The sequence below is a fragment of the Chlorocebus sabaeus genome, chromosome 25 (assembly GCF_047675955.1).
Source record: "Chlorocebus sabaeus isolate Y175 chromosome 25, mChlSab1.0.hap1, whole genome shotgun sequence".
In the NCBI taxonomy this organism is placed as follows: domain Eukaryota; kingdom Metazoa; phylum Chordata; class Mammalia; order Primates; family Cercopithecidae; genus Chlorocebus; species Chlorocebus sabaeus.
The window spans coordinates 82,342,132-82,360,340 of record NC_132928.1 but is presented as its reverse complement, the minus strand read 5'-3'; the positions used below and the strand labels follow the sequence as shown (position 1 = coordinate 82,360,340).

Sequence of the window (18,209 nt, the reverse complement as noted above, 5' to 3'; positions counted from 1 at the left end):
AGGAGATATGTTATTTGTCACGTTTATCATCAAACTTAGTTTTCCCCTGTCTTATATTTTAGGGTGGAAATAATGCTGGCCATACAGTTGTTGTGGATTCTGTGGAATATGATTTTCATCTCTTACCCAGTGGAATAATTAATCCAAATGTCACTGCATTCATTGGTAAGTATATAAACTGAGCTGTATGGGGATTCCCCCACCAACTGATAATGGCATTTATTTTTTATCATCAAAACTGATTTCATCTCTCACTAACCAAGTGGTTCATTGATCTCTTATTGATTTGGACCTTGATACCTTCTGGAATATACCTGACTTTGGCTATTTGTCACTGTAAGGTGTTTTAACAGTAATACTTTTTGGAATGATTACTTTGCATTCATTTGTGCTCACTGACAATCTTAATTCTATAAAGAAGTATTAGATCATTGAATCAGTTTTCCAAATACTTTTTTCCCCAAATATTTTCAACCATGACTCATAGTAAGAAATACGAGAGGTTCATGAGTTTATTTTGAACACTTACAATACATGATGCAATCTGATCTTTTCTACTCTACTTTTTAATTTTTAAAAATCCTTATCACAACCTACTAAATTGACTTGTGACCTGATAGGGTGTGATTCCCCAACCTGAAAGATATTGATTTAGTGTGTACTGTGACCATGTTCCATTTGCTTAAAATTAACATAGTTTCCTTCAAAAACATATTTCACTTTGTTTCCAAGAAATTTTCAACTTCATTGAGTATAATTCTAGCATAAAATATTCACTATATTATGTTCCATTATGTATTTAAATTATACTCCTATGAAAACTTGGAATCATTTCTGTGGTAACACCCTGGTAAATCAGAATGTCCTTTAAGTTACATATGTCTGAGTTGTAATTATAGTTGCTTATGGCTGGGGTTTGTTGGTTTTCCTTTAGGAAATGGTGTGGTAATTCATCTACCTGGATTGTTTGAAGAAGCAGAGAAAAATGTTCAAAAAGGAAAAGGTATGAAAGAATGAGTCTACTAGGTAACCAGTTGTTCTTTGTAAAGTTTTATTAGGATCTTATGCCAGGCAAACAACATGTTTGTCTTATACTTTAAAATTGCAGGCTACTATAGGACAAATTTTTAATGTCAGTTATTAAGTTTTATTTATTATAAACACTGTTTTAAACAGAAGACTAACATCTTACGTCATTATGTTAAGTCTTGTTTTTTTACACATTGGTTATCTGTAAACTTTATCTTAAGGTAGCTAGAATTACAATATGTGGGTGGCAAAACTAGGAAATTCCTGAGTTTGCACACTGTCGGTCTTGTTTTCTAAAGGGTCTGGAGCTCTCCTTTTGTTGCTACAACTCAGGGATAAAAGGGAATTTCCCCCCCCATGCTACACAGATGTAAGGGGGATTGTTTAGGGCCCTCCTTCTAAATGAAGTCAATGCTGCTTTTATGCAATGTATCCATGCCCATCTTCTTAAAAGAAATAGTCCTGGATTCTTGCCTTTACTGATCTCTTAGATTTTTAGAGATGTGTTTACATTAACCTTGGCCATCTTATTAGGGTGTGAGGGGAATTTGATAATACAAACTCAGTTTAAACATCTCTAATACAAAAATCTGAAATCCAAAATGCTCCCCAAATCTGAAACTTTTTGAACACAGACATGACACCACAAGTGGAAAGTTCCATACCCAACCTCATGCAACGAGTCACAGTCCAAACATAGGCACACACACAGTTTATTCAGTGTCTCCAAGGGAAAAAAGGCCTTCTCCCCTTTCAGCTTTCATATATCTTTTCCATGCACGCCCAGATTCCCCCACACAAGCGTGCCCACAGAGGGTAATACAGTGGCATGTGTGCTAGCTGGATGCTCCAACTGTGGTAATAAATGAAATATAGAATACAGGTGGAGACTGAAAGCCTTCTGTTTGTTGTTACTGCTGTTTGCCAGCTGATACAGATACTCTGGTGCTGCTGCTGTTCTGCTTAGTTACCCTGAACACATTTTTCCCACTGTATTAGTGGTATGTCATATTTTTTACTGTTAAATACTTGCGTGTGAATAAGTGTAAGGAAATGATTACTTATCAGCATATAAATTCAGAGTCAAGAATGTTGGTATTGGTAAGCAACCACAGATGGAGGAGGAAGAGGAGGAGGGAGGAGAAGGAGGAGGATGGAGGAAGAAGAGGAGGAGGAGGAGGAGGGTCCCTAAACTTTTTCATGCACAAAATTATTTAAAATACTGTATAAAATTGCCTCAGTTGATGTATATAAGGTGTATATGGAACATAAATGAATTTCATGTATATATTTGAGCCACACCCCCCAGAGATCTCATTATTTGTATGCAAATATTCCAAAGTCCAAAAAAAATCTGAAATCTGAAATATTCTGGTATTTGGAATAAAGGAATCTCAACCTGTAATACATAATTGAGGAGAATCATTAGTATAGTTTCCCCTTGAATTAGCTCACATTTAAAAGACGCAATTACTGTTAAAGTATTGTTCAGGTTTTTTTTTTTTTTTTTTTTTTTTTTTTGGGAGACGGAGTCTTGCGTTGTCATGCAGGCTGGAGTGCAGTGGCACGATCTCGGCTCACTGCGACTTCTGCTTCCTGGGTCCAAGCGATTCTCCTGCCTCAGTCCCGAGTAGCTGGGACTACAGGCACGTGCCACCATGCCTGGCTAATTTTTTGTATTTGTAGTAGAGATGGGGTTTCACCATGTTAGCTGGGATGGTTTCCAACTCCTGACTTTGTGATCCACCAGCCTTGGCCTCTCAAAGTGCTGGGATTACAGATGTGAGCCACCACGCCCTGCCCCTGTTCAGGTTTAAAAGTAGCAATCTGTCCTCAAGTGTTCTTAACCACTAAATGTGATTTTACAGAACCCTGTCTTTGCTACCATCTCTTTTCTCCTTTCTGCGTTTTTACCTGTGACCTAGTCTGTGATTTTTATATTGGTGCTGCTCTCTGTTCTCATCTCCTTTAATAAGTTTGCCCTATTCCCTTTTTCCTTCTAGCCTATCCGACCCTGCTCTTTTTCCACTTTACTGAATTTCTTGCTCCTATTTTCTTTATTATATCTCCTAAACTAATTTTAGAGTACATGTTTGTGTGTCAAAACAACCATAGAGGGGGACGCTTAATATTCCAGGTTTACTTTTTCGCACGTTACCGAGGAGGTTCTCCTCTTTAATCTTTAAGGAATATATTTTAAAAATAAATCTTAAGGTAAAAACAAATTTTTCATTATTAAAGATTAGTTTTGAAATGTTTGCAGCTTGGCAGTTTGTCTTTAGTATTGTCTTTAAAGAAAAACATCAATTTGGATTCATTTGTTCATTCAAGCATTTTTTGTTTTGGAGACACGGTCTTGCTCTGTCGTCTATGCTGGAGTGCAGTGGCGTGAACATAGTAGTGAGCCTCTACCTCCTGGACTCAAGCAGTCCTCCTACTTCAGCCTCCCGAGTAGCTGGGGCCGTAGGCACGTGCCACCATGCCTGGCCAGGTTTTTAAATTTTTTTTATTTTTGTGAAGATGGGGTCCTTTCTGTGTCACCCAGGCTGGTATCAAACTCCAGGCCTCAAGCAATCCTCCTACCTTGGTCCCCCAAGTGCTAGGATTATAGGCCACTGCTCTCAGCCAAAAATAATTTTTAAAACCACTTATTGGATAACAGGCCCTGTGCTATGAAAACTCACAGCCTCTCCTCTAGGTCTTCCACAGTTAAATGGGGAGAGAGATATATCTCCTTACAATTCACTGTAGTAAGTACAGTAATTAACAGTAGTATCTTAGAAGAATTAGTGAAAAAGCTTATTTTCTGTACTTTTTTTTTTTTAGATGGAGTCTTGCTCTGTCACCAGGCTGGAGTGCAGTGGCACGATCTCGGCTCACTGCAGTCTCTGCCTCCCGGCTTCAAGCGATTCTCCTGCCTCAGCCTCCTAAGTAGCTGGGATTACAGGCGCCCGCCACCACACCCAACTAATTTTTGTATTTTTAATAGAGACAGGGTTTCACCATGTTGGCCAGGATGGTCTCAATCTCCTGACCTCAGGTGATCCGCCCGCCTTGGCCTCCTGAAGTGCTGGGATTACAGGCATAAGCCACCACACCTGGCCCATATTTTTTATAATAATTATCTTTTGGGAAAGGGTGCCATTCCTAAAATTAACTCCCTTCTGTCAAATTTCTCCCTGCTAGGTACCTAACCTCCTCTAGCAAATTTCTGCCTGCCAGGTACCTAACCTCCCCAGCATGATGTTTTTCTACCATTTGCCTTTTGGATTCCTAGAAATATTTTATGTGGATGTGACTGGTTTGAATTTGGAGCTTTTAGAGCAAGATATTTGGAAAGATAGCATGTGAGTGAATTTATGTATGGAATGAATGACGTGAGAAAACTCTTGTTAGACATAATGTTTCCTATACAGATGAAAAGATACAAACGTGATTGCTTCAGTAAAAAATGCTTTTAGACATTGTATTTCCTTTTTTTTGAGACAACATCTCGCTCCACTGCCTACACTGGAATGTAGTGGCACAATCTTGGCTCACTGCATCCCCTGCCTCCCGGGTTCAAGTGATTCTTGTGCCACAGCTACCCGAGTAGCTGGGATTAGATGCACCCACCACGACGCCCAGCTAATTTTGTATTTTTAGTAGAGATGGGGTTTTATCATGTTACCCAGGCTGGTCTGAAACCCCTGGTCTCAAGTGATCCACCTGCCTTGGCCTCCCACAGTGTTGGGATTACAGGCATTAGCCACCATGCCCGGCCTAGACATATTTCTAAAGAAATTAAGATTTTAGGCTGAGGTGGGCAGATCACGAGGTCAGAAGAATGAGACTGTCCTGGCTAACACGGTGAAAACCAGTCTGTACTAAAAATACAAAAAAAAATTAGCCGGGCGAGGTGGCGGCGCCTGTGGTCCCAGCTACTCGGGAGGCTGAGGCAGGAGAATGGTAGTGAACCCGGGAGGCAGAGCTTGCAGTGAGCCGAGATCGCGCCACTGCACTCCAGCCTGGGCGACAGAGCGAGACTCCATCTCAAAAAAAAAAGAAATTAAGATTTAAAACTGCTGTACAGAATATTCAATTAAAATATATCTTTTCCCCTTTCTCTCCAGGACTAGAAGGCTGGGAAAAAAGGCTTATTATATCTGACAGAGCTCATATTGGTAAGGTGGATATATTGCATTTATTTGTAACTATCTTTTTATCAGAAATTTATCAAATGAAAGTATTTAGTAACTAATTTTGTCTTTTATTTTTATTTAGCGTAAGTAGGATGGATTGTAGTAATTGAGTTCTAAATACAAAAAAAACTTATTAACTTTTTTTCTTTTTTAACAAAGTCTAGGCTGAAATTTACCTATTTGAAAAAAAGATTAGCTAAGCAAATTTGTAATACAAGTGGTATTTCATAAGACATCTCTAATTCTATTTAAAAATAAGCCACATCAAAATGCAAAGAACATTTATTTGTACATGTAATATTCTTGTAAAAGTAAGTGTACCATTTTGCAGATAGAGTGAGTCTTTGTGCCTAAAATGTAATAATTATTGCTTTTTAAGTGATTCAGATTTTGTTCAGACTAACCTAAATTTCAACCACTACCAATAAATTTGGGATTTTCTTTTCTGTTATTTTTCTCTTTCAGAACCAATAGAATTGTTAATTAGCAGTGACATGATTAAGAGACAATAACCAGAAAAGAAATCAGTAAAAACCATGTAGGAAACTTCTCTATGATTGATCTGCACTCTTAAATTGTATTTAAATATGTATGTGTCCTGTGGCAGTAGCTGCTCTAGTTTTAACACTGGCCTCTATTTAAAAGGCAGCCTCATCAAGATACTTAACAGTATTTATCAGCCAAGCACAGAAATCAAATAATGGTCCCTCCAGATAATAGCCACAGACTTGAATCCTAGGTATAATCCTAGTAACCCAAATAAAATAACTTATTTAAAGTAAACTCTATTGGATTAACATGCAGTTTTTATATGAAACTGGCCTCTTTGTTACATTGTGTGCCACAGGCTGCTTAATCTGTAAAGTCTGAAAAGAACAATTTTTTGTTTTTACTGAATAACAATTTTATGTCAATATTTGTTGTCCTCCTGTATGTTGTCTGTTAGTAGGCTGGTTATCCTTGAATGCAAAGACTTTGATAGCTGTTTGTTAGTGTAACTGGATAAAGTGTGGAATATTTCTGTATTTAACATAAAACTAAGCTTGTGAGTAGTTTATATTTCACCTGGTTATACTTAAACTATGACAGTATTATCAGTAATACTTTTATTTAAAAGGCACCTTTTATATTTCCAGAATAATTAATAACATAGATGCATAACCAAGACAAAAACCAAAGGAAACAAAGAAGCTTTGCAGTCCCAAATGATAACATGCAATTTGGATAAGGACAAAAGGGTTTTGTTTTGGTTTTCAGAAGAAGGAGGTTGTCATTTTTGTTGCCCATTTTAAGCTTCTGATTTTAAAAATATTTATATTTTGTTTGTTAGCTTATCTTAGGACTTGAATTTTAAACTTATATATCACTGTTGTGCTGTCATATAGGAAGCAATACAGTGTTACTAATACTTTTTTTTTTTTTGAGACGGAGTCTCCCTCCGTTGCCCAAGCTGGAGTGCAGTGGTGGGATCTTAGCTCACTGCAACCTCTGCCTCTGGGTTCAAGCGATTCTTCTGCCTCAGCCTCCTGAGTAGCTGGGATTACAGGTGTGCCACCATGCCCAGCTAATTTTTGTGTTTTTAGTGGAGATAGGGTTTCACATGTTGGTCAGGCTGGTCTTGAACTACTGACCTCAGGTGATCTGCCCACCTTGGCCTCCCAAAGTGCTGGGATTACAGGCGTGAGCCACTGCCTCCGGCCCTACCAATATTCTTTCTTATTGGCAGTCTCCTAGGTGTATAAGGAAAAATATGTTTTTGTGAAGTACTTTTGTAGCGTTTTTATTTGCTTATACTTACTACTCATTAGCTTTATTTATTCTGTTACCAATAGTCAACTTTATCTTCTTTTACCTTCATGATTTTATGTGTAGCTTTTTGGTATCCATTGTTCCTATTGTGGATAAAGCAAGGCACTGCATTAGATGATAAAAACCACTACTTATCTTCAGAACGTTCTAATGGCTTTTTGTTATGTTGTCTGCTCTGTGAAATTCACTATCTTAATCAGCATACCACAATTTAGGATTGCAAAACAGAATAATCCCTAATACCTGCCCTTTGAATAACGTATAGCATCAGCGTATGTAATCAGGTAGTTGGGCTATGTGCAGATACAAATGTATGCTGATGATATCAGCCTGTTGGAAAGAACATCGTGTTAAGAGACATATCCCTGTTCCTGTCTGGATTCTCCATCTTCCTTCTTCATTGCAATTGCTTTGGGTCTGTCACTTAACAGTTCCATCCTTGGTACAGCATAGAGGTTAAGCAAGTTACTTAATTATTTTAGACCACCAAAACAAAACAACAAAGTAGTATGGGAAGGGATAAAAAGGCCTAGAGTAAAAGGAAAGTAATGTAGTTTAAGCCATAATAAATGTAAATGAATATTATTATTTTATTTACAATTATATTTCTTTAATAATGATTTTTTTCCCATAAATGTATGTCCTTAAAGGAAAGTATTTCTGACAGAGGACTGAGCCTGTAGAAGATAAGCTCAGACTAAAATTTAGGTGTTAGTAGTAATAGGTGTAATAATGGATGTGTTGTGCTTTAAAATGTGTGTTACTATAAGCCTATAAGGTTCATTTCCTAGGGTCCTTAAAAAGTCTTACAAGAAACATATTTTTTATTTTATTATTTGATTTTATTATTTTTTGAGACAGGGTCTCATTCTGTCACCCATGCGGGAGTTCAGTGGCATGATCTTGGCTCACTACAACCTCCGCCTCCTGGGTTCAAGCGATTCTCGTACCTCAGCCTCCTGAGTAGCTGGGATTACAGGCATGTCCCACCACGCCCAGCTTATTTTTTTGTGTTTTTAGTAGAGACAGGGTTTCGCTATGTTGGCCAGGCTGGTCTTGAACTCCTGACCTCAAATGATCCACCTGCCTCGGCCTCCCAAAGTGCTGGGATTACAGGCGTAATCCACTGCCCGGTCAGAAACATGTATTTTAATATAATCAATTCTATAATAGTGAAAAGGAGTAAATAGTATCATTAAAAAATCAAAAAACTAATTGGAAAATCGTTGCTGTGAAACTGCTTCCGTCTTTGCTTTAGAGACTCCCCTGTCACCGTGGCACTGAATGGACAGTTCTGTAAGCTGCATTGTAATTTAAGGCGTTAGAATTCTCATTTCAGAACTGAGTACAGGATCTGGCATATAGATGCTTCAAAATGTTCATTTACTTCCAAGGATTTTTAAAATCTTCCGTAGTATGAGATTCTGTATAAAAGTGTGGTGGGTGATATGGAGCGTAGTACAATGGAAAAAACTATAGACTTTGAAACTGAGGGATCTGGATCCAAATCTTGATTATGGATCCTCTAGCAAGTGATTTCCTTTGCAGTCACTAGTTCCCCAATCAGTAAAAACACCTTACACAGGTTGTGTCCACAAAGGAAAGAATTTTATGTGTTTTATTCATATATATGTACACCCAACAGCTAACTTAAGTGCTGTACTTGGTCAAGATATACTGTTTTTATCCTGACAAATACTGCTCTGTAGTTTTCTTTAGTTTTGTTGTCTGTTCTTCAATTTTGGTGCCTTCTATTTTTCTGAAAGAGTTATGTGTGAGGTTGGTAATATTTCTTGTTTAAATGTTTTATAGAAAATCTTTGTGAGGATGTTTTTATGAATTCTATGAAGATTATGAATTTTATTTCTCTAATAGATATTGAGATATTCAGATTTTTCTGTTTCTTGTGTCAGTTTTAGTAATTTATGTTTCCTAAAGAAATGTATTCGTCTAACTTCTCAAATTATTGGTAACTTTTGTAGTCTTCAGTGATGTCCGTCTTTTATTCATGGTATCCATTTTATTGGTTCTGTGGAGTTTTTTTTTTTTTTCCAAAAAACCATTTTCTCTATTTTCTGTTTCACTGGGTTCAGCTCTTTCTATTCTTCCTACTTTCTTTGGTTTAAATTTGTGCGTTTTTGTAGTTCCTTTAGAAGTTTGGATCATGAACTCTAGACCGACGTCGCTCTCTTCCTCCCTCCTTTCCTCCCTCCCTCCCTTCCTTTCTTCCTTCCTGACCTTTCTTTTCTAATGTAAGCATTTAAAATTACATGTGTTCCTCTAACACATGTAATTGTGTTAGCTATATTCCACAAATATTATTTATACATTCATTTCCATTCAGTTCAAAATAACATAATTTATATTTTAACCTATATGTTGAGTATGATGTTCGTGTTTCCAAATATTGGAAGATTTTCATGATTTCTCTCTATTCATAATTTAATTTTATTGTGAACAGAGAATATACTCTGTATGATCCTAATCTTAGTTTGTTGAGACTTCTTTTCTGGCTCAGGATGTGGTCTGTTTGGTTAATGGTCCTCATGCACTAGAAAGAATATGGGCTCTGCTCTTGTTGAGTAGAGTGTTCTTTAAATGCCAATTAAATCAAATTGTTTGATAGTGTTGTTCAAGTCCTGTATCCCAGCTGATTTTCTATCTATATTCTATCAGTTACTCGGAGGAGTGTTGCGCCTCTGACAATAATTGTGGATTTGTCTATTTCTCTTTTGAAGTCAGTTTCTGCTTCATGCACATTGAAGCTCTGTTAGGTTCATGTATGTTTACAATTCTGATTTTGATGCATTGAACCTTTCCTCATTATGAATTGGTATTAACAACCACAGCTTTTTATGGTCAGCAGGTTTCCCTGGTGCTGTTAGTAGGAAAGTTTTGATGCTGTATGTACTGGTTAGTTACTTTTCAGAAGCTAAATTTGTATTGTGTGATTTAAAAGTATCTCATAAGCTATGAATGTTAATACCACAATATCCTCTTTATGGTAATATTCCTTATTCCGATACCTACTTTGATATTAATATAGCCACTAGAGTTACCTTAAGATTACTATTTGCATGGTGTATCGCATTCCATCCTCTAATGATCTTTAGTATGTCTGTCTCTTTGGATCTTATAATGTATTTTTTATAGACAAAATGTAGTTGGGTCTTGCATTTTATTCATTGTGACAATTTTATCCTTTAATTGGAATTTTAGACTATTTACTTTTACTATAGTTAATTATCACTATGGTTAGATTTATGTCTGCTCTTTGTTTTCTTTTTATTTATTCTTTATTTTTTTTTCTTTTCCTGCTTTCTTTTACACTGAACATTTTTAATATTATCCCCACTGTTAACTTACTAGCTATACCTCTTGTTTTATGAATTTATGAATTTTAGTAGTTGCTGTAGGGGCTATAATTGCATCTTTTACGTTACTTGAGTTACCTTCAAGTATTTCACTTAGAAGGTTTAAGCAGTTGATTTTTTTAAGGCAACTTAAAAATTATTAAGTTGCTGGCCAATTCTTTACATTAGCACACTAATGCAAGGACCTATTGCATTAAACTTTTGCCCTGTTCACTGAATCTCATAACTCAGTTTGTACTATAAGAGATGCTTATTGAGGGAAAATGGCCTAATGAGTGGTTGAGACCCTTAAAAAAATTAAATATGAAATCCAGATTTGTTAGGTGTCTGTTCTTTTATTTAATATCTATGTATTACATGTCTACTGTGTCAGGTATGGTGCTGAGCACTAAGGATTCAGCAGTAGAAAAGACCAAAAGCATCCCTTAATGGAGCATATCGTGTACTAGTGAAAACAGATATCACTAGAAATGTGTAATCCATGTAGCATGGCATATAGTGCTCAGTTCTGAGGAGAAATAGTAACTCAGAGAAAGGAGCTAGGCAATGGCAGGCAGTTTGGAGGAGGAGGTAGGGGCCTACAGTTGCATGTAATGTGGCCGGGGAGCCTTCACTGAAAAGTGACAGTTGAGTCCAAGACCTCAGGGAGATGTGAGAAAGCAAGCAAAGTGGCTGTTACATGTTCCGAGTCTCATACTAAATGTGGTATAACATTAATCATGTTAATAAAACTTAACTATAGTAGTAAATTAAAACTTTTAAAATGCTGTTAATAAACTTAACTAAAGGTGCACAATTATGATGTTTTCTTTGTTTGCAATATCTAGGCTGTAGAAAGTGAAACAGATATTCCAAGGCTGTTCTTTCAAAACAGTAATAGTGGAGGCATTAATGCTCCATGCCGTGATGAAGCCTTATGAACGTAATTATTCTGATTACACTAATTGCTTCCTGGGGCCTAGAAAAACCAAGGAAAGCATTAGCTCTATGACAAGGCGCTAAATTAATGTCTGAAAAATATGGTTCACCTGCTTTGCAGCAACCATTTATTTGTGGGTTGTCAGTTGCTTTTAAATTTCTTTGAGCATAAAAAATAAAACATTTACTTTCAAATGTCTTTTTATTCAAAAGAAATGAGAATGGTATACTCTAAGATCTCAATCTTTTCATAACTGATTTGCAAATTCAGGGTTTAATGAAACAGCCCTTCAGAACTATTCTGGCCTCTCAAGTAACTGAGAAAGACTGTTGCTTGGGCAATAAAATGGGAACGTGATGATAAACTGACCCTTACAGATCAAAATTATTGTTTACATAAAGAGTATTTTATTCTTTTTCATTGCTGTGTAGTATCCCTTTATATGACCATTTCACACTTTTAAAAATCCATTCATTCTACCATTGATGAAAATTTGAGTTGTTTCCAATATTGGGATATTACAAATACTGTTACCCTGAGCATTCTTGTAGATATCTTTTGGTGTGCAGTATACTGATATGACTTTAAAGGTGTTACTGTTACCTAACTGTGTGGCACTAAGACAGATATTGCTTACTAGATACTTTTAAATCACACAAATTTAGTTTCTGAAATATAACTGATTAGCATGTACAGTATCAAAACTTTCCTACTAACAGCTCCAGGGAAACCTGTTGATCATAAAAAGCTGTGGTTGTTAACCTTGCCAAGCACGGCAGGAGGATTGCCTTGACAGTTGTAGTAGTGTCTCAAAAGGAGGAAAGTAGAGAAGAGTACATACATGGTTTTATGGGCAGGGTTAATCAGAGGATGAGTTTAGATTGGGTTATCAGACTTTTCTAGCTTCACCATCTATAACTTCAATATCAGTCTTCTAATGCTTCTAAATAGTTCTTTTACAGATGCTACCATTAATCCCAAGAACTTCATATTAGTCTTTCTGTTAAACATCTACACATTTCAACTTAATTATTTGGAAACAGTGACTTCATTAGCAAAAAGAAACTATAGTTAAATATACTAAAAATCAGTAAATTGTACATCTTAAATGGGTGAATTTTGTGCTATATAAATTATATTCCCATAAAACTGTTTAAAAACAAAACAAAAAACAAGAAGCCTTGGTTAGAAGTTCAGAGACCAAAATTCCAGTTCTGCCTCTTCTATGAACCAGCTATTTGTTCAGTCAGTAAATATTTGAGGACTTGTTTGCACTGGAAATCAACTAGTAGACTAAACTGACATGATCCTAATACTCTCAGAGCATTGGCAGGGGAGAAAGAGTACAAGTTATGTGCAGGTTAGAAAGAGGCGATATTTCATGCAGAAGTACCTGCCTTGTAGCTGAGGGCCGCAGAGAATGCCAGTGTGACCAGAGGGCAGTGCGGGTGGCAGAGCACGAGGACAAGATGAAAGTGTAGACTGTGCAAGGAGGCCAGATAATAAAAATACTTTTGTCTCTTTTTTTAGAGCAGTGGAAAACTGTTGAGTTTTAAGGGCAGGGGAGGTGTGAATGCCATATTTGTGTCTTGGAAAGATGCTTTGGCTGCATGACAGCATTTGGATTAGCGATGTCTAAGAATGGAAAGAGGTACACACACTAGGAGACTGCAGTTTTGGTGAGAGATGATGGAAGCTCGAGACTAGTGAGGAAAAGGGAGGTGTCAACATGAGCCCTAGATTCTAGGAGTCCAGAACTTAAAGAAAAAGAGTATTTTTGTAAATTGACCTTTGTAAAATTTTAGGACAGGATGTTTCAAAATTACCCTCTTAATGACTTAGTTTTTTAAATAGTATAGACTGTAATAAATAAGAGTGAAAGATCAGACAGATTTTCATCTTAATGTACTAGTTGGTGTTATCATCTTCTACCATTATCACTTTTAAAAATGTGTTTAATTTGTTATACTGAAATGAGGCTGAAGGGATTTATAACTTCAGTAATTTGAAATGCAGTATATTTTGCTTTTGTGTAGTATCTTTGTTTCAACAACTGTGGTTTTATTTCCCCTCAGTATTTGATTTTCATCAAGCAGCTGATGGTATCCAGGAACAACAGAGACAAGAGCAAGCAGGAAAAAAGTATGTGTGTGTGTGTTTTTTGTTTGTTTGTTTTTTGTTTTTTGATTTTGGTACATTTTAAGCATTTACAGACCCTTGTATTTTAATTCTAGACCAGAAGTTTAAGAAAAGTAAGTATTAGAATATCCTGTTTTAGAGAAAATCAATAGGATTATGAACATATACTTAGCAAGAAATAATATAAACAGAAAATAGTCATATGTAACTTTATTCACTGTAATGATCTGACCATAAGACCTACATCTTTCTTGTCTAACTTAAAGCTTGTTTGGATTTGTTTTTAAGTTTGGGTACAACAAAAAAGGGCATTGGCCCAGTTTATTCGTCCAAAGCTGCTCGGAGTGGACTCAGGATGTGCGACCTTGTTTCTGACTTTGATGGCTTCTCTGAGAGGTAACTAACTTGTGTTTCAAAATGGAAGGAATGAATGCATTTTTAGATTTTTTTTTTAAAACCTAGGGTGTAAAATGATACAGTCAGTGTTCTAGTTAAAATAGTGGTGGTTGGCCTTTTTAAGATTTGAAATGTTCAAGTTATCTTTATTACATTATACTTAATCTTTAGTTACAGATTAACTTCATGAAAAATAACATGACGGTGGTTTAATAGAATGTCCTAAGAAGACAAAGGCAGAGTTATATTTAAGAATCGAAATATGGAATGGTTTCCTGAGAAATAGAGTGATTCCAGGGGCTGTGGCAGTCCTTGGATGGTTACATTCTAAGGTCTTGATCCTTGCATTTTCAGGCCTGGAGACTCCTTATGTCCTCCCACCCAGAAATCATTAGCTCTCAGATACTGGTGAATTATTGTATACCAAGCTCAACTTGAAAAACAGAGATGCTACGTTAACACATGCTTTCTGTAGCCAGATCTCCATGGGAAACCAAGTAGTCATCAAAAAGCTACTCAGTGACTCAATGATAGGGAGTTGGTTGTGTATAATAACAAGTGGCATCAAAGCTATAATGACATTGTATCCCCTTTCAATCAACCACGTAACATTTGTCTGCACTGGCAGTGCACCTTTACTGAAGAATGTTAGATTGCTAATGTCTGCCTCTTTGTCTTTTACAAGTATCACGTAAACTGCCCCTGTTTGTTGTGGTACAGTATAATACAGTTAATTCAGATTTAAGTCTTTTGTGTTTACAGATTTTAGTCATTCCATTTCTCTTCCCTCCCTACACACATATCACCTTAATTATATTGTCGCTATGCCTAAACTTGAGTAAAAAAATAATTTGAATGTCTTATGTATTCATATGGCTAATCTCCTTTATTAAATTTTATTTCTCAGAAGGTAACGTCAGTTTCAGAATTAATTTGCTGTTAAGATCATTTACCATCTGCAGAAATGATTGAAATCAAATGATATTATTTTAAATATTTTTGTACAGAGTGGTAATGTCTTGATTTATCTGTATTTCTCAGGTTTAAAGTTCTAGCTAACCAATACAAATCTATATATCCTACTTTGGAAATAGACATTGAAGGTGAATTACAGAAACTCAAGGTAATGCTTTCTGACCTCTTTAATGTTCTTTTTAATACTTGTTTGCCAAATTGGCATCTAGATCTTTTCATTCCTGCAGGCTTTGGGTAAGAACTGGCAAAGGAAGTTGTTTGTCTTGGACATGGTATGTTTAAGTGACTTTACATGATATGGTTTAGATAAAATACTGAGTAGGGAGCAGGAGGAGTACCTGAAGTAAAGGAGACAGAGTCCAGATCATACGTCTCATGTGCAATGACAGGGAATTTAGATCTTATCCTGGAGATAATGAAAAGCTGCTAGAAAATTTTGAGCAGAAAGAAGACTAGATTTGCATTATCTAAAAATCACTTCTAACAGTTGGAGGATAGATCAGCAGAGGACTGAGTGAGAACTTTTCAGGCTAACCAACCCGTTTAGGAAGGATAACCCATAGGGCCAGTTTCTTTAGCACTGCACTCTTAAGAGACAGATAAGGTAATTGACCAAAGATTAGTCTTTTCTTGGCAACTATTAGGTGTCAGTGGTGCTTACATTGGTCAGTAGTTGAAATTCCTATCCTCTCCATTCTTTCACCTTTTACTATTTTTGATGAACTTCAAACTGTTTCCTGTGAATCTGATTATTATTTCTTCTCATCTACAAATAAGTATCAGTATCAGTTCCAGAACTGAGTAGGAATCTACAAACCTCATATGCCATCCTAGAATAAATGCAGACCTTAGGTCTGCCCAATCACTAAGTTCTAAACAAATATGACCTACAAGGAACGTTTTAAATGTTAGGTATTTGCATTTCAGTGCACCGATTGCTGTTACAAATAGACTGCCATTTTCTTTTTATTCAGTTATGCAATAAATATTTTGTTTTATTTTGTTTTTTGAGACAGGGTCTCGCTTTGTCACCCAGGCTGGAATACAGTGGCATGAACATAGCTCACTGCAGCCTTGACCTCCTAGGCTCAAGGGATCCTCCCTCCTCAGCCTCCCGAGTAGCTGGGACTATGGGCACACCACCACACCCTGCTAGTTTTTTTTTTGGTAGAGATGGGTTTTCACCATGTTGCCCAGGCTGGTCTTGAATGCTTGAGCTAAAGCAATCTGCCTGCCTTGGCCTCCCAAAGTGCTGGGATTACAGGCATGTGCTACCATGCCCAGTCTATTATGCAACAAATATTTTAACTTTTTGACTAGCAACTTGGAAATATTTACTTGCCAAAGTATGAGTATGGCTTTTCAATTCCATTTTATATGTGTTCCACGTGAATGTAAAGTAGATGAATAATAATAAATAGAATTGGGTAAGAAGATTCTTATAGGTAATGTGTGTTGAACCAGAAAACTTTTAAGAAACAAGTGGGATGACTAGTGTGGTCATTCCCAGCATGAAAAGAGAACTAAAACAGGAATAAGTCAGAAATTGGAGGCTAGAGCCAAGGAGTGATCTATACATTTGTCAGTGGGTATTAACACACTCAGGTGGGTTCATGAGTAGATTCTGGAATTTCCATAATAGTCTACATATTTAAACATAGTTGAACCTAGGTTTCATGCAGTTACACTATAAGGCCTTAGGGGAAGCTCTTGGTTATTTTACATTTTTAATTGAGTTCTGAAGTTAAGCAGTAGTACTAACAATTAAATGCTTTGAGAAATTTTTATAATGCCCATGTGTTACCTAATATTGGACATTATCTACTAGTAATAGTGTAGAGGTAGATAATGTTACAGTAATGGGATAAAATTTAAAAGAATAACAGCAATCAATCACTAATAGTTGCATACTTGGCAGTGTAACTTGTAGCCCTCACCACATTTTGAGAATCACTCTGATGCAAGTTTCAAAATTCATGGTTGGCCAGACACAGTGGCTTACACCTGTAATTCAGCACTTTGGAGGCTGAGGTGGGTGGATCACTTGAGAGCAGCCTGGGCAACATGGGCAAATTCACCTCTACCAGAAAAAAAAAAAAAGAAAAAAAATGTAGGTGGTCATGGTGGTGGTGCAGCTACCCAGGAGACTGTGGTGGGAGGATTGCTTGAGCCTGGGAGGTCGAGGCTGCAAGTGAGCCATGTTCCCATCGTGTACTTCAGCCTGGGTGACAGAGCAAGGCTCTGTCTCAAAAAATGAAATAAAATTTAAAAAATGATGGTTCTGTGGATTATGTTATAAATGCAACTTTTCAAATACCTCACAAAATTTAAAAGCACAATGTAATATAGTCATTTATGTTTATTTTCCTGAAAGCTGGTTTTTGAAGTATGACTACTTTGCTGAGAGGGTTTTATTTGCAGTGAGGTTAATATAGAACCTTTGAATTTCACTGTATCTCTAGTTTTTGTTGAGCTAATGCCTCTTTTCTGTTCCTGGAAAATCAGCATGAGAGATGAAAGCTAATCCAAATGTTATAATAGAGTGAGCACCATCACCAGTCCTTTTCTGCTTTGCATTTGCCAGTTTTCATGTCATAAAGTCAGGTAATTTATTCTTGTTCTGGTTGTGTTAAACATTTATTAATATACATGGAAATTGGTTGTTGTCTTTGTGTATAGGGTTATATGGAAAGGATTAAACCAATGGTGAGAGATGGAGTTTATTTCCTATATGAGGCCCTACATGGACCACCAAAGAAAATCTTGGTAGAAGGTGCAAATGCAGCACTATTAGATATTGATTTTGGTAAGTAAGATATGATTTATAGTTAAGGGAGCTTAACTGAACCCTAAGTAGTTAAGATATAAATAAGTAATGTTAGCATTAAGGAGTTTTAAAACAATGTTTTTAGCTTGTATATTCAGGAATGATGAAAGTTTGTCATCTTGTGGCACTCTTTTTAAAGGAGTATTACAGAACACACAGTACATGTGTTAAGTTCCCTATTTTATTAGAAAAATAAAATCATCATTTGAGTTCAGTAGGTCTGAGGTTCTGTAAATTGTGGTTTTCATTGGTTTATGGTTCAGTTTCAATGCCTGGAACTGTAAGATAAGATAAATTCTGTGAAAGAATATCCATCTTTAATTCAACCATTTAAAAATGTGTACATTATTATTAAGCAAGATTTATAAAAGCCTATTTATATAAATTAATTCCCTGGGCATGAGACTCTGAATTCAGAGCATTGCCTTCATCTTCAAAAGGTTAATTAATGCTTAACTTCTTTCTTCAAACTACTGCCTCATTAGTTTGTTGACCGTTTCATTTCAATATGATTTCTCATGATTAGTCTGATTGTTCTCAGCTTTTACTGACATTTCATG

General features: G+C 36.3%; 1 protein-coding gene across 1 annotated transcript in view; it reads left to right on the top strand.

Annotated features, from left to right (window-relative positions):
* ADSS2 (adenylosuccinate synthase 2) overlaps nucleotides 1-18,209 on the top strand; it is a 43,013-nt gene that overhangs the window by 13,805 nt on the left and 10,999 nt on the right. Inside the window, exons 2-8 of the mRNA XM_007990002.3 lie at nucleotides 63-165; nucleotides 935-1,003; nucleotides 5,142-5,192; nucleotides 13,388-13,454; nucleotides 13,740-13,847; nucleotides 14,889-14,970; nucleotides 17,502-17,628. Coding sequence (XP_007988193.1) covers nucleotides 63-165; nucleotides 935-1,003; nucleotides 5,142-5,192; nucleotides 13,388-13,454; nucleotides 13,740-13,847; nucleotides 14,889-14,970; nucleotides 17,502-17,628 — 607 coding nt within the window. The remainder of the gene's footprint in view (nucleotides 1-62; nucleotides 166-934; nucleotides 1,004-5,141; nucleotides 5,193-13,387; nucleotides 13,455-13,739; nucleotides 13,848-14,888; nucleotides 14,971-17,501; nucleotides 17,629-18,209) is intronic.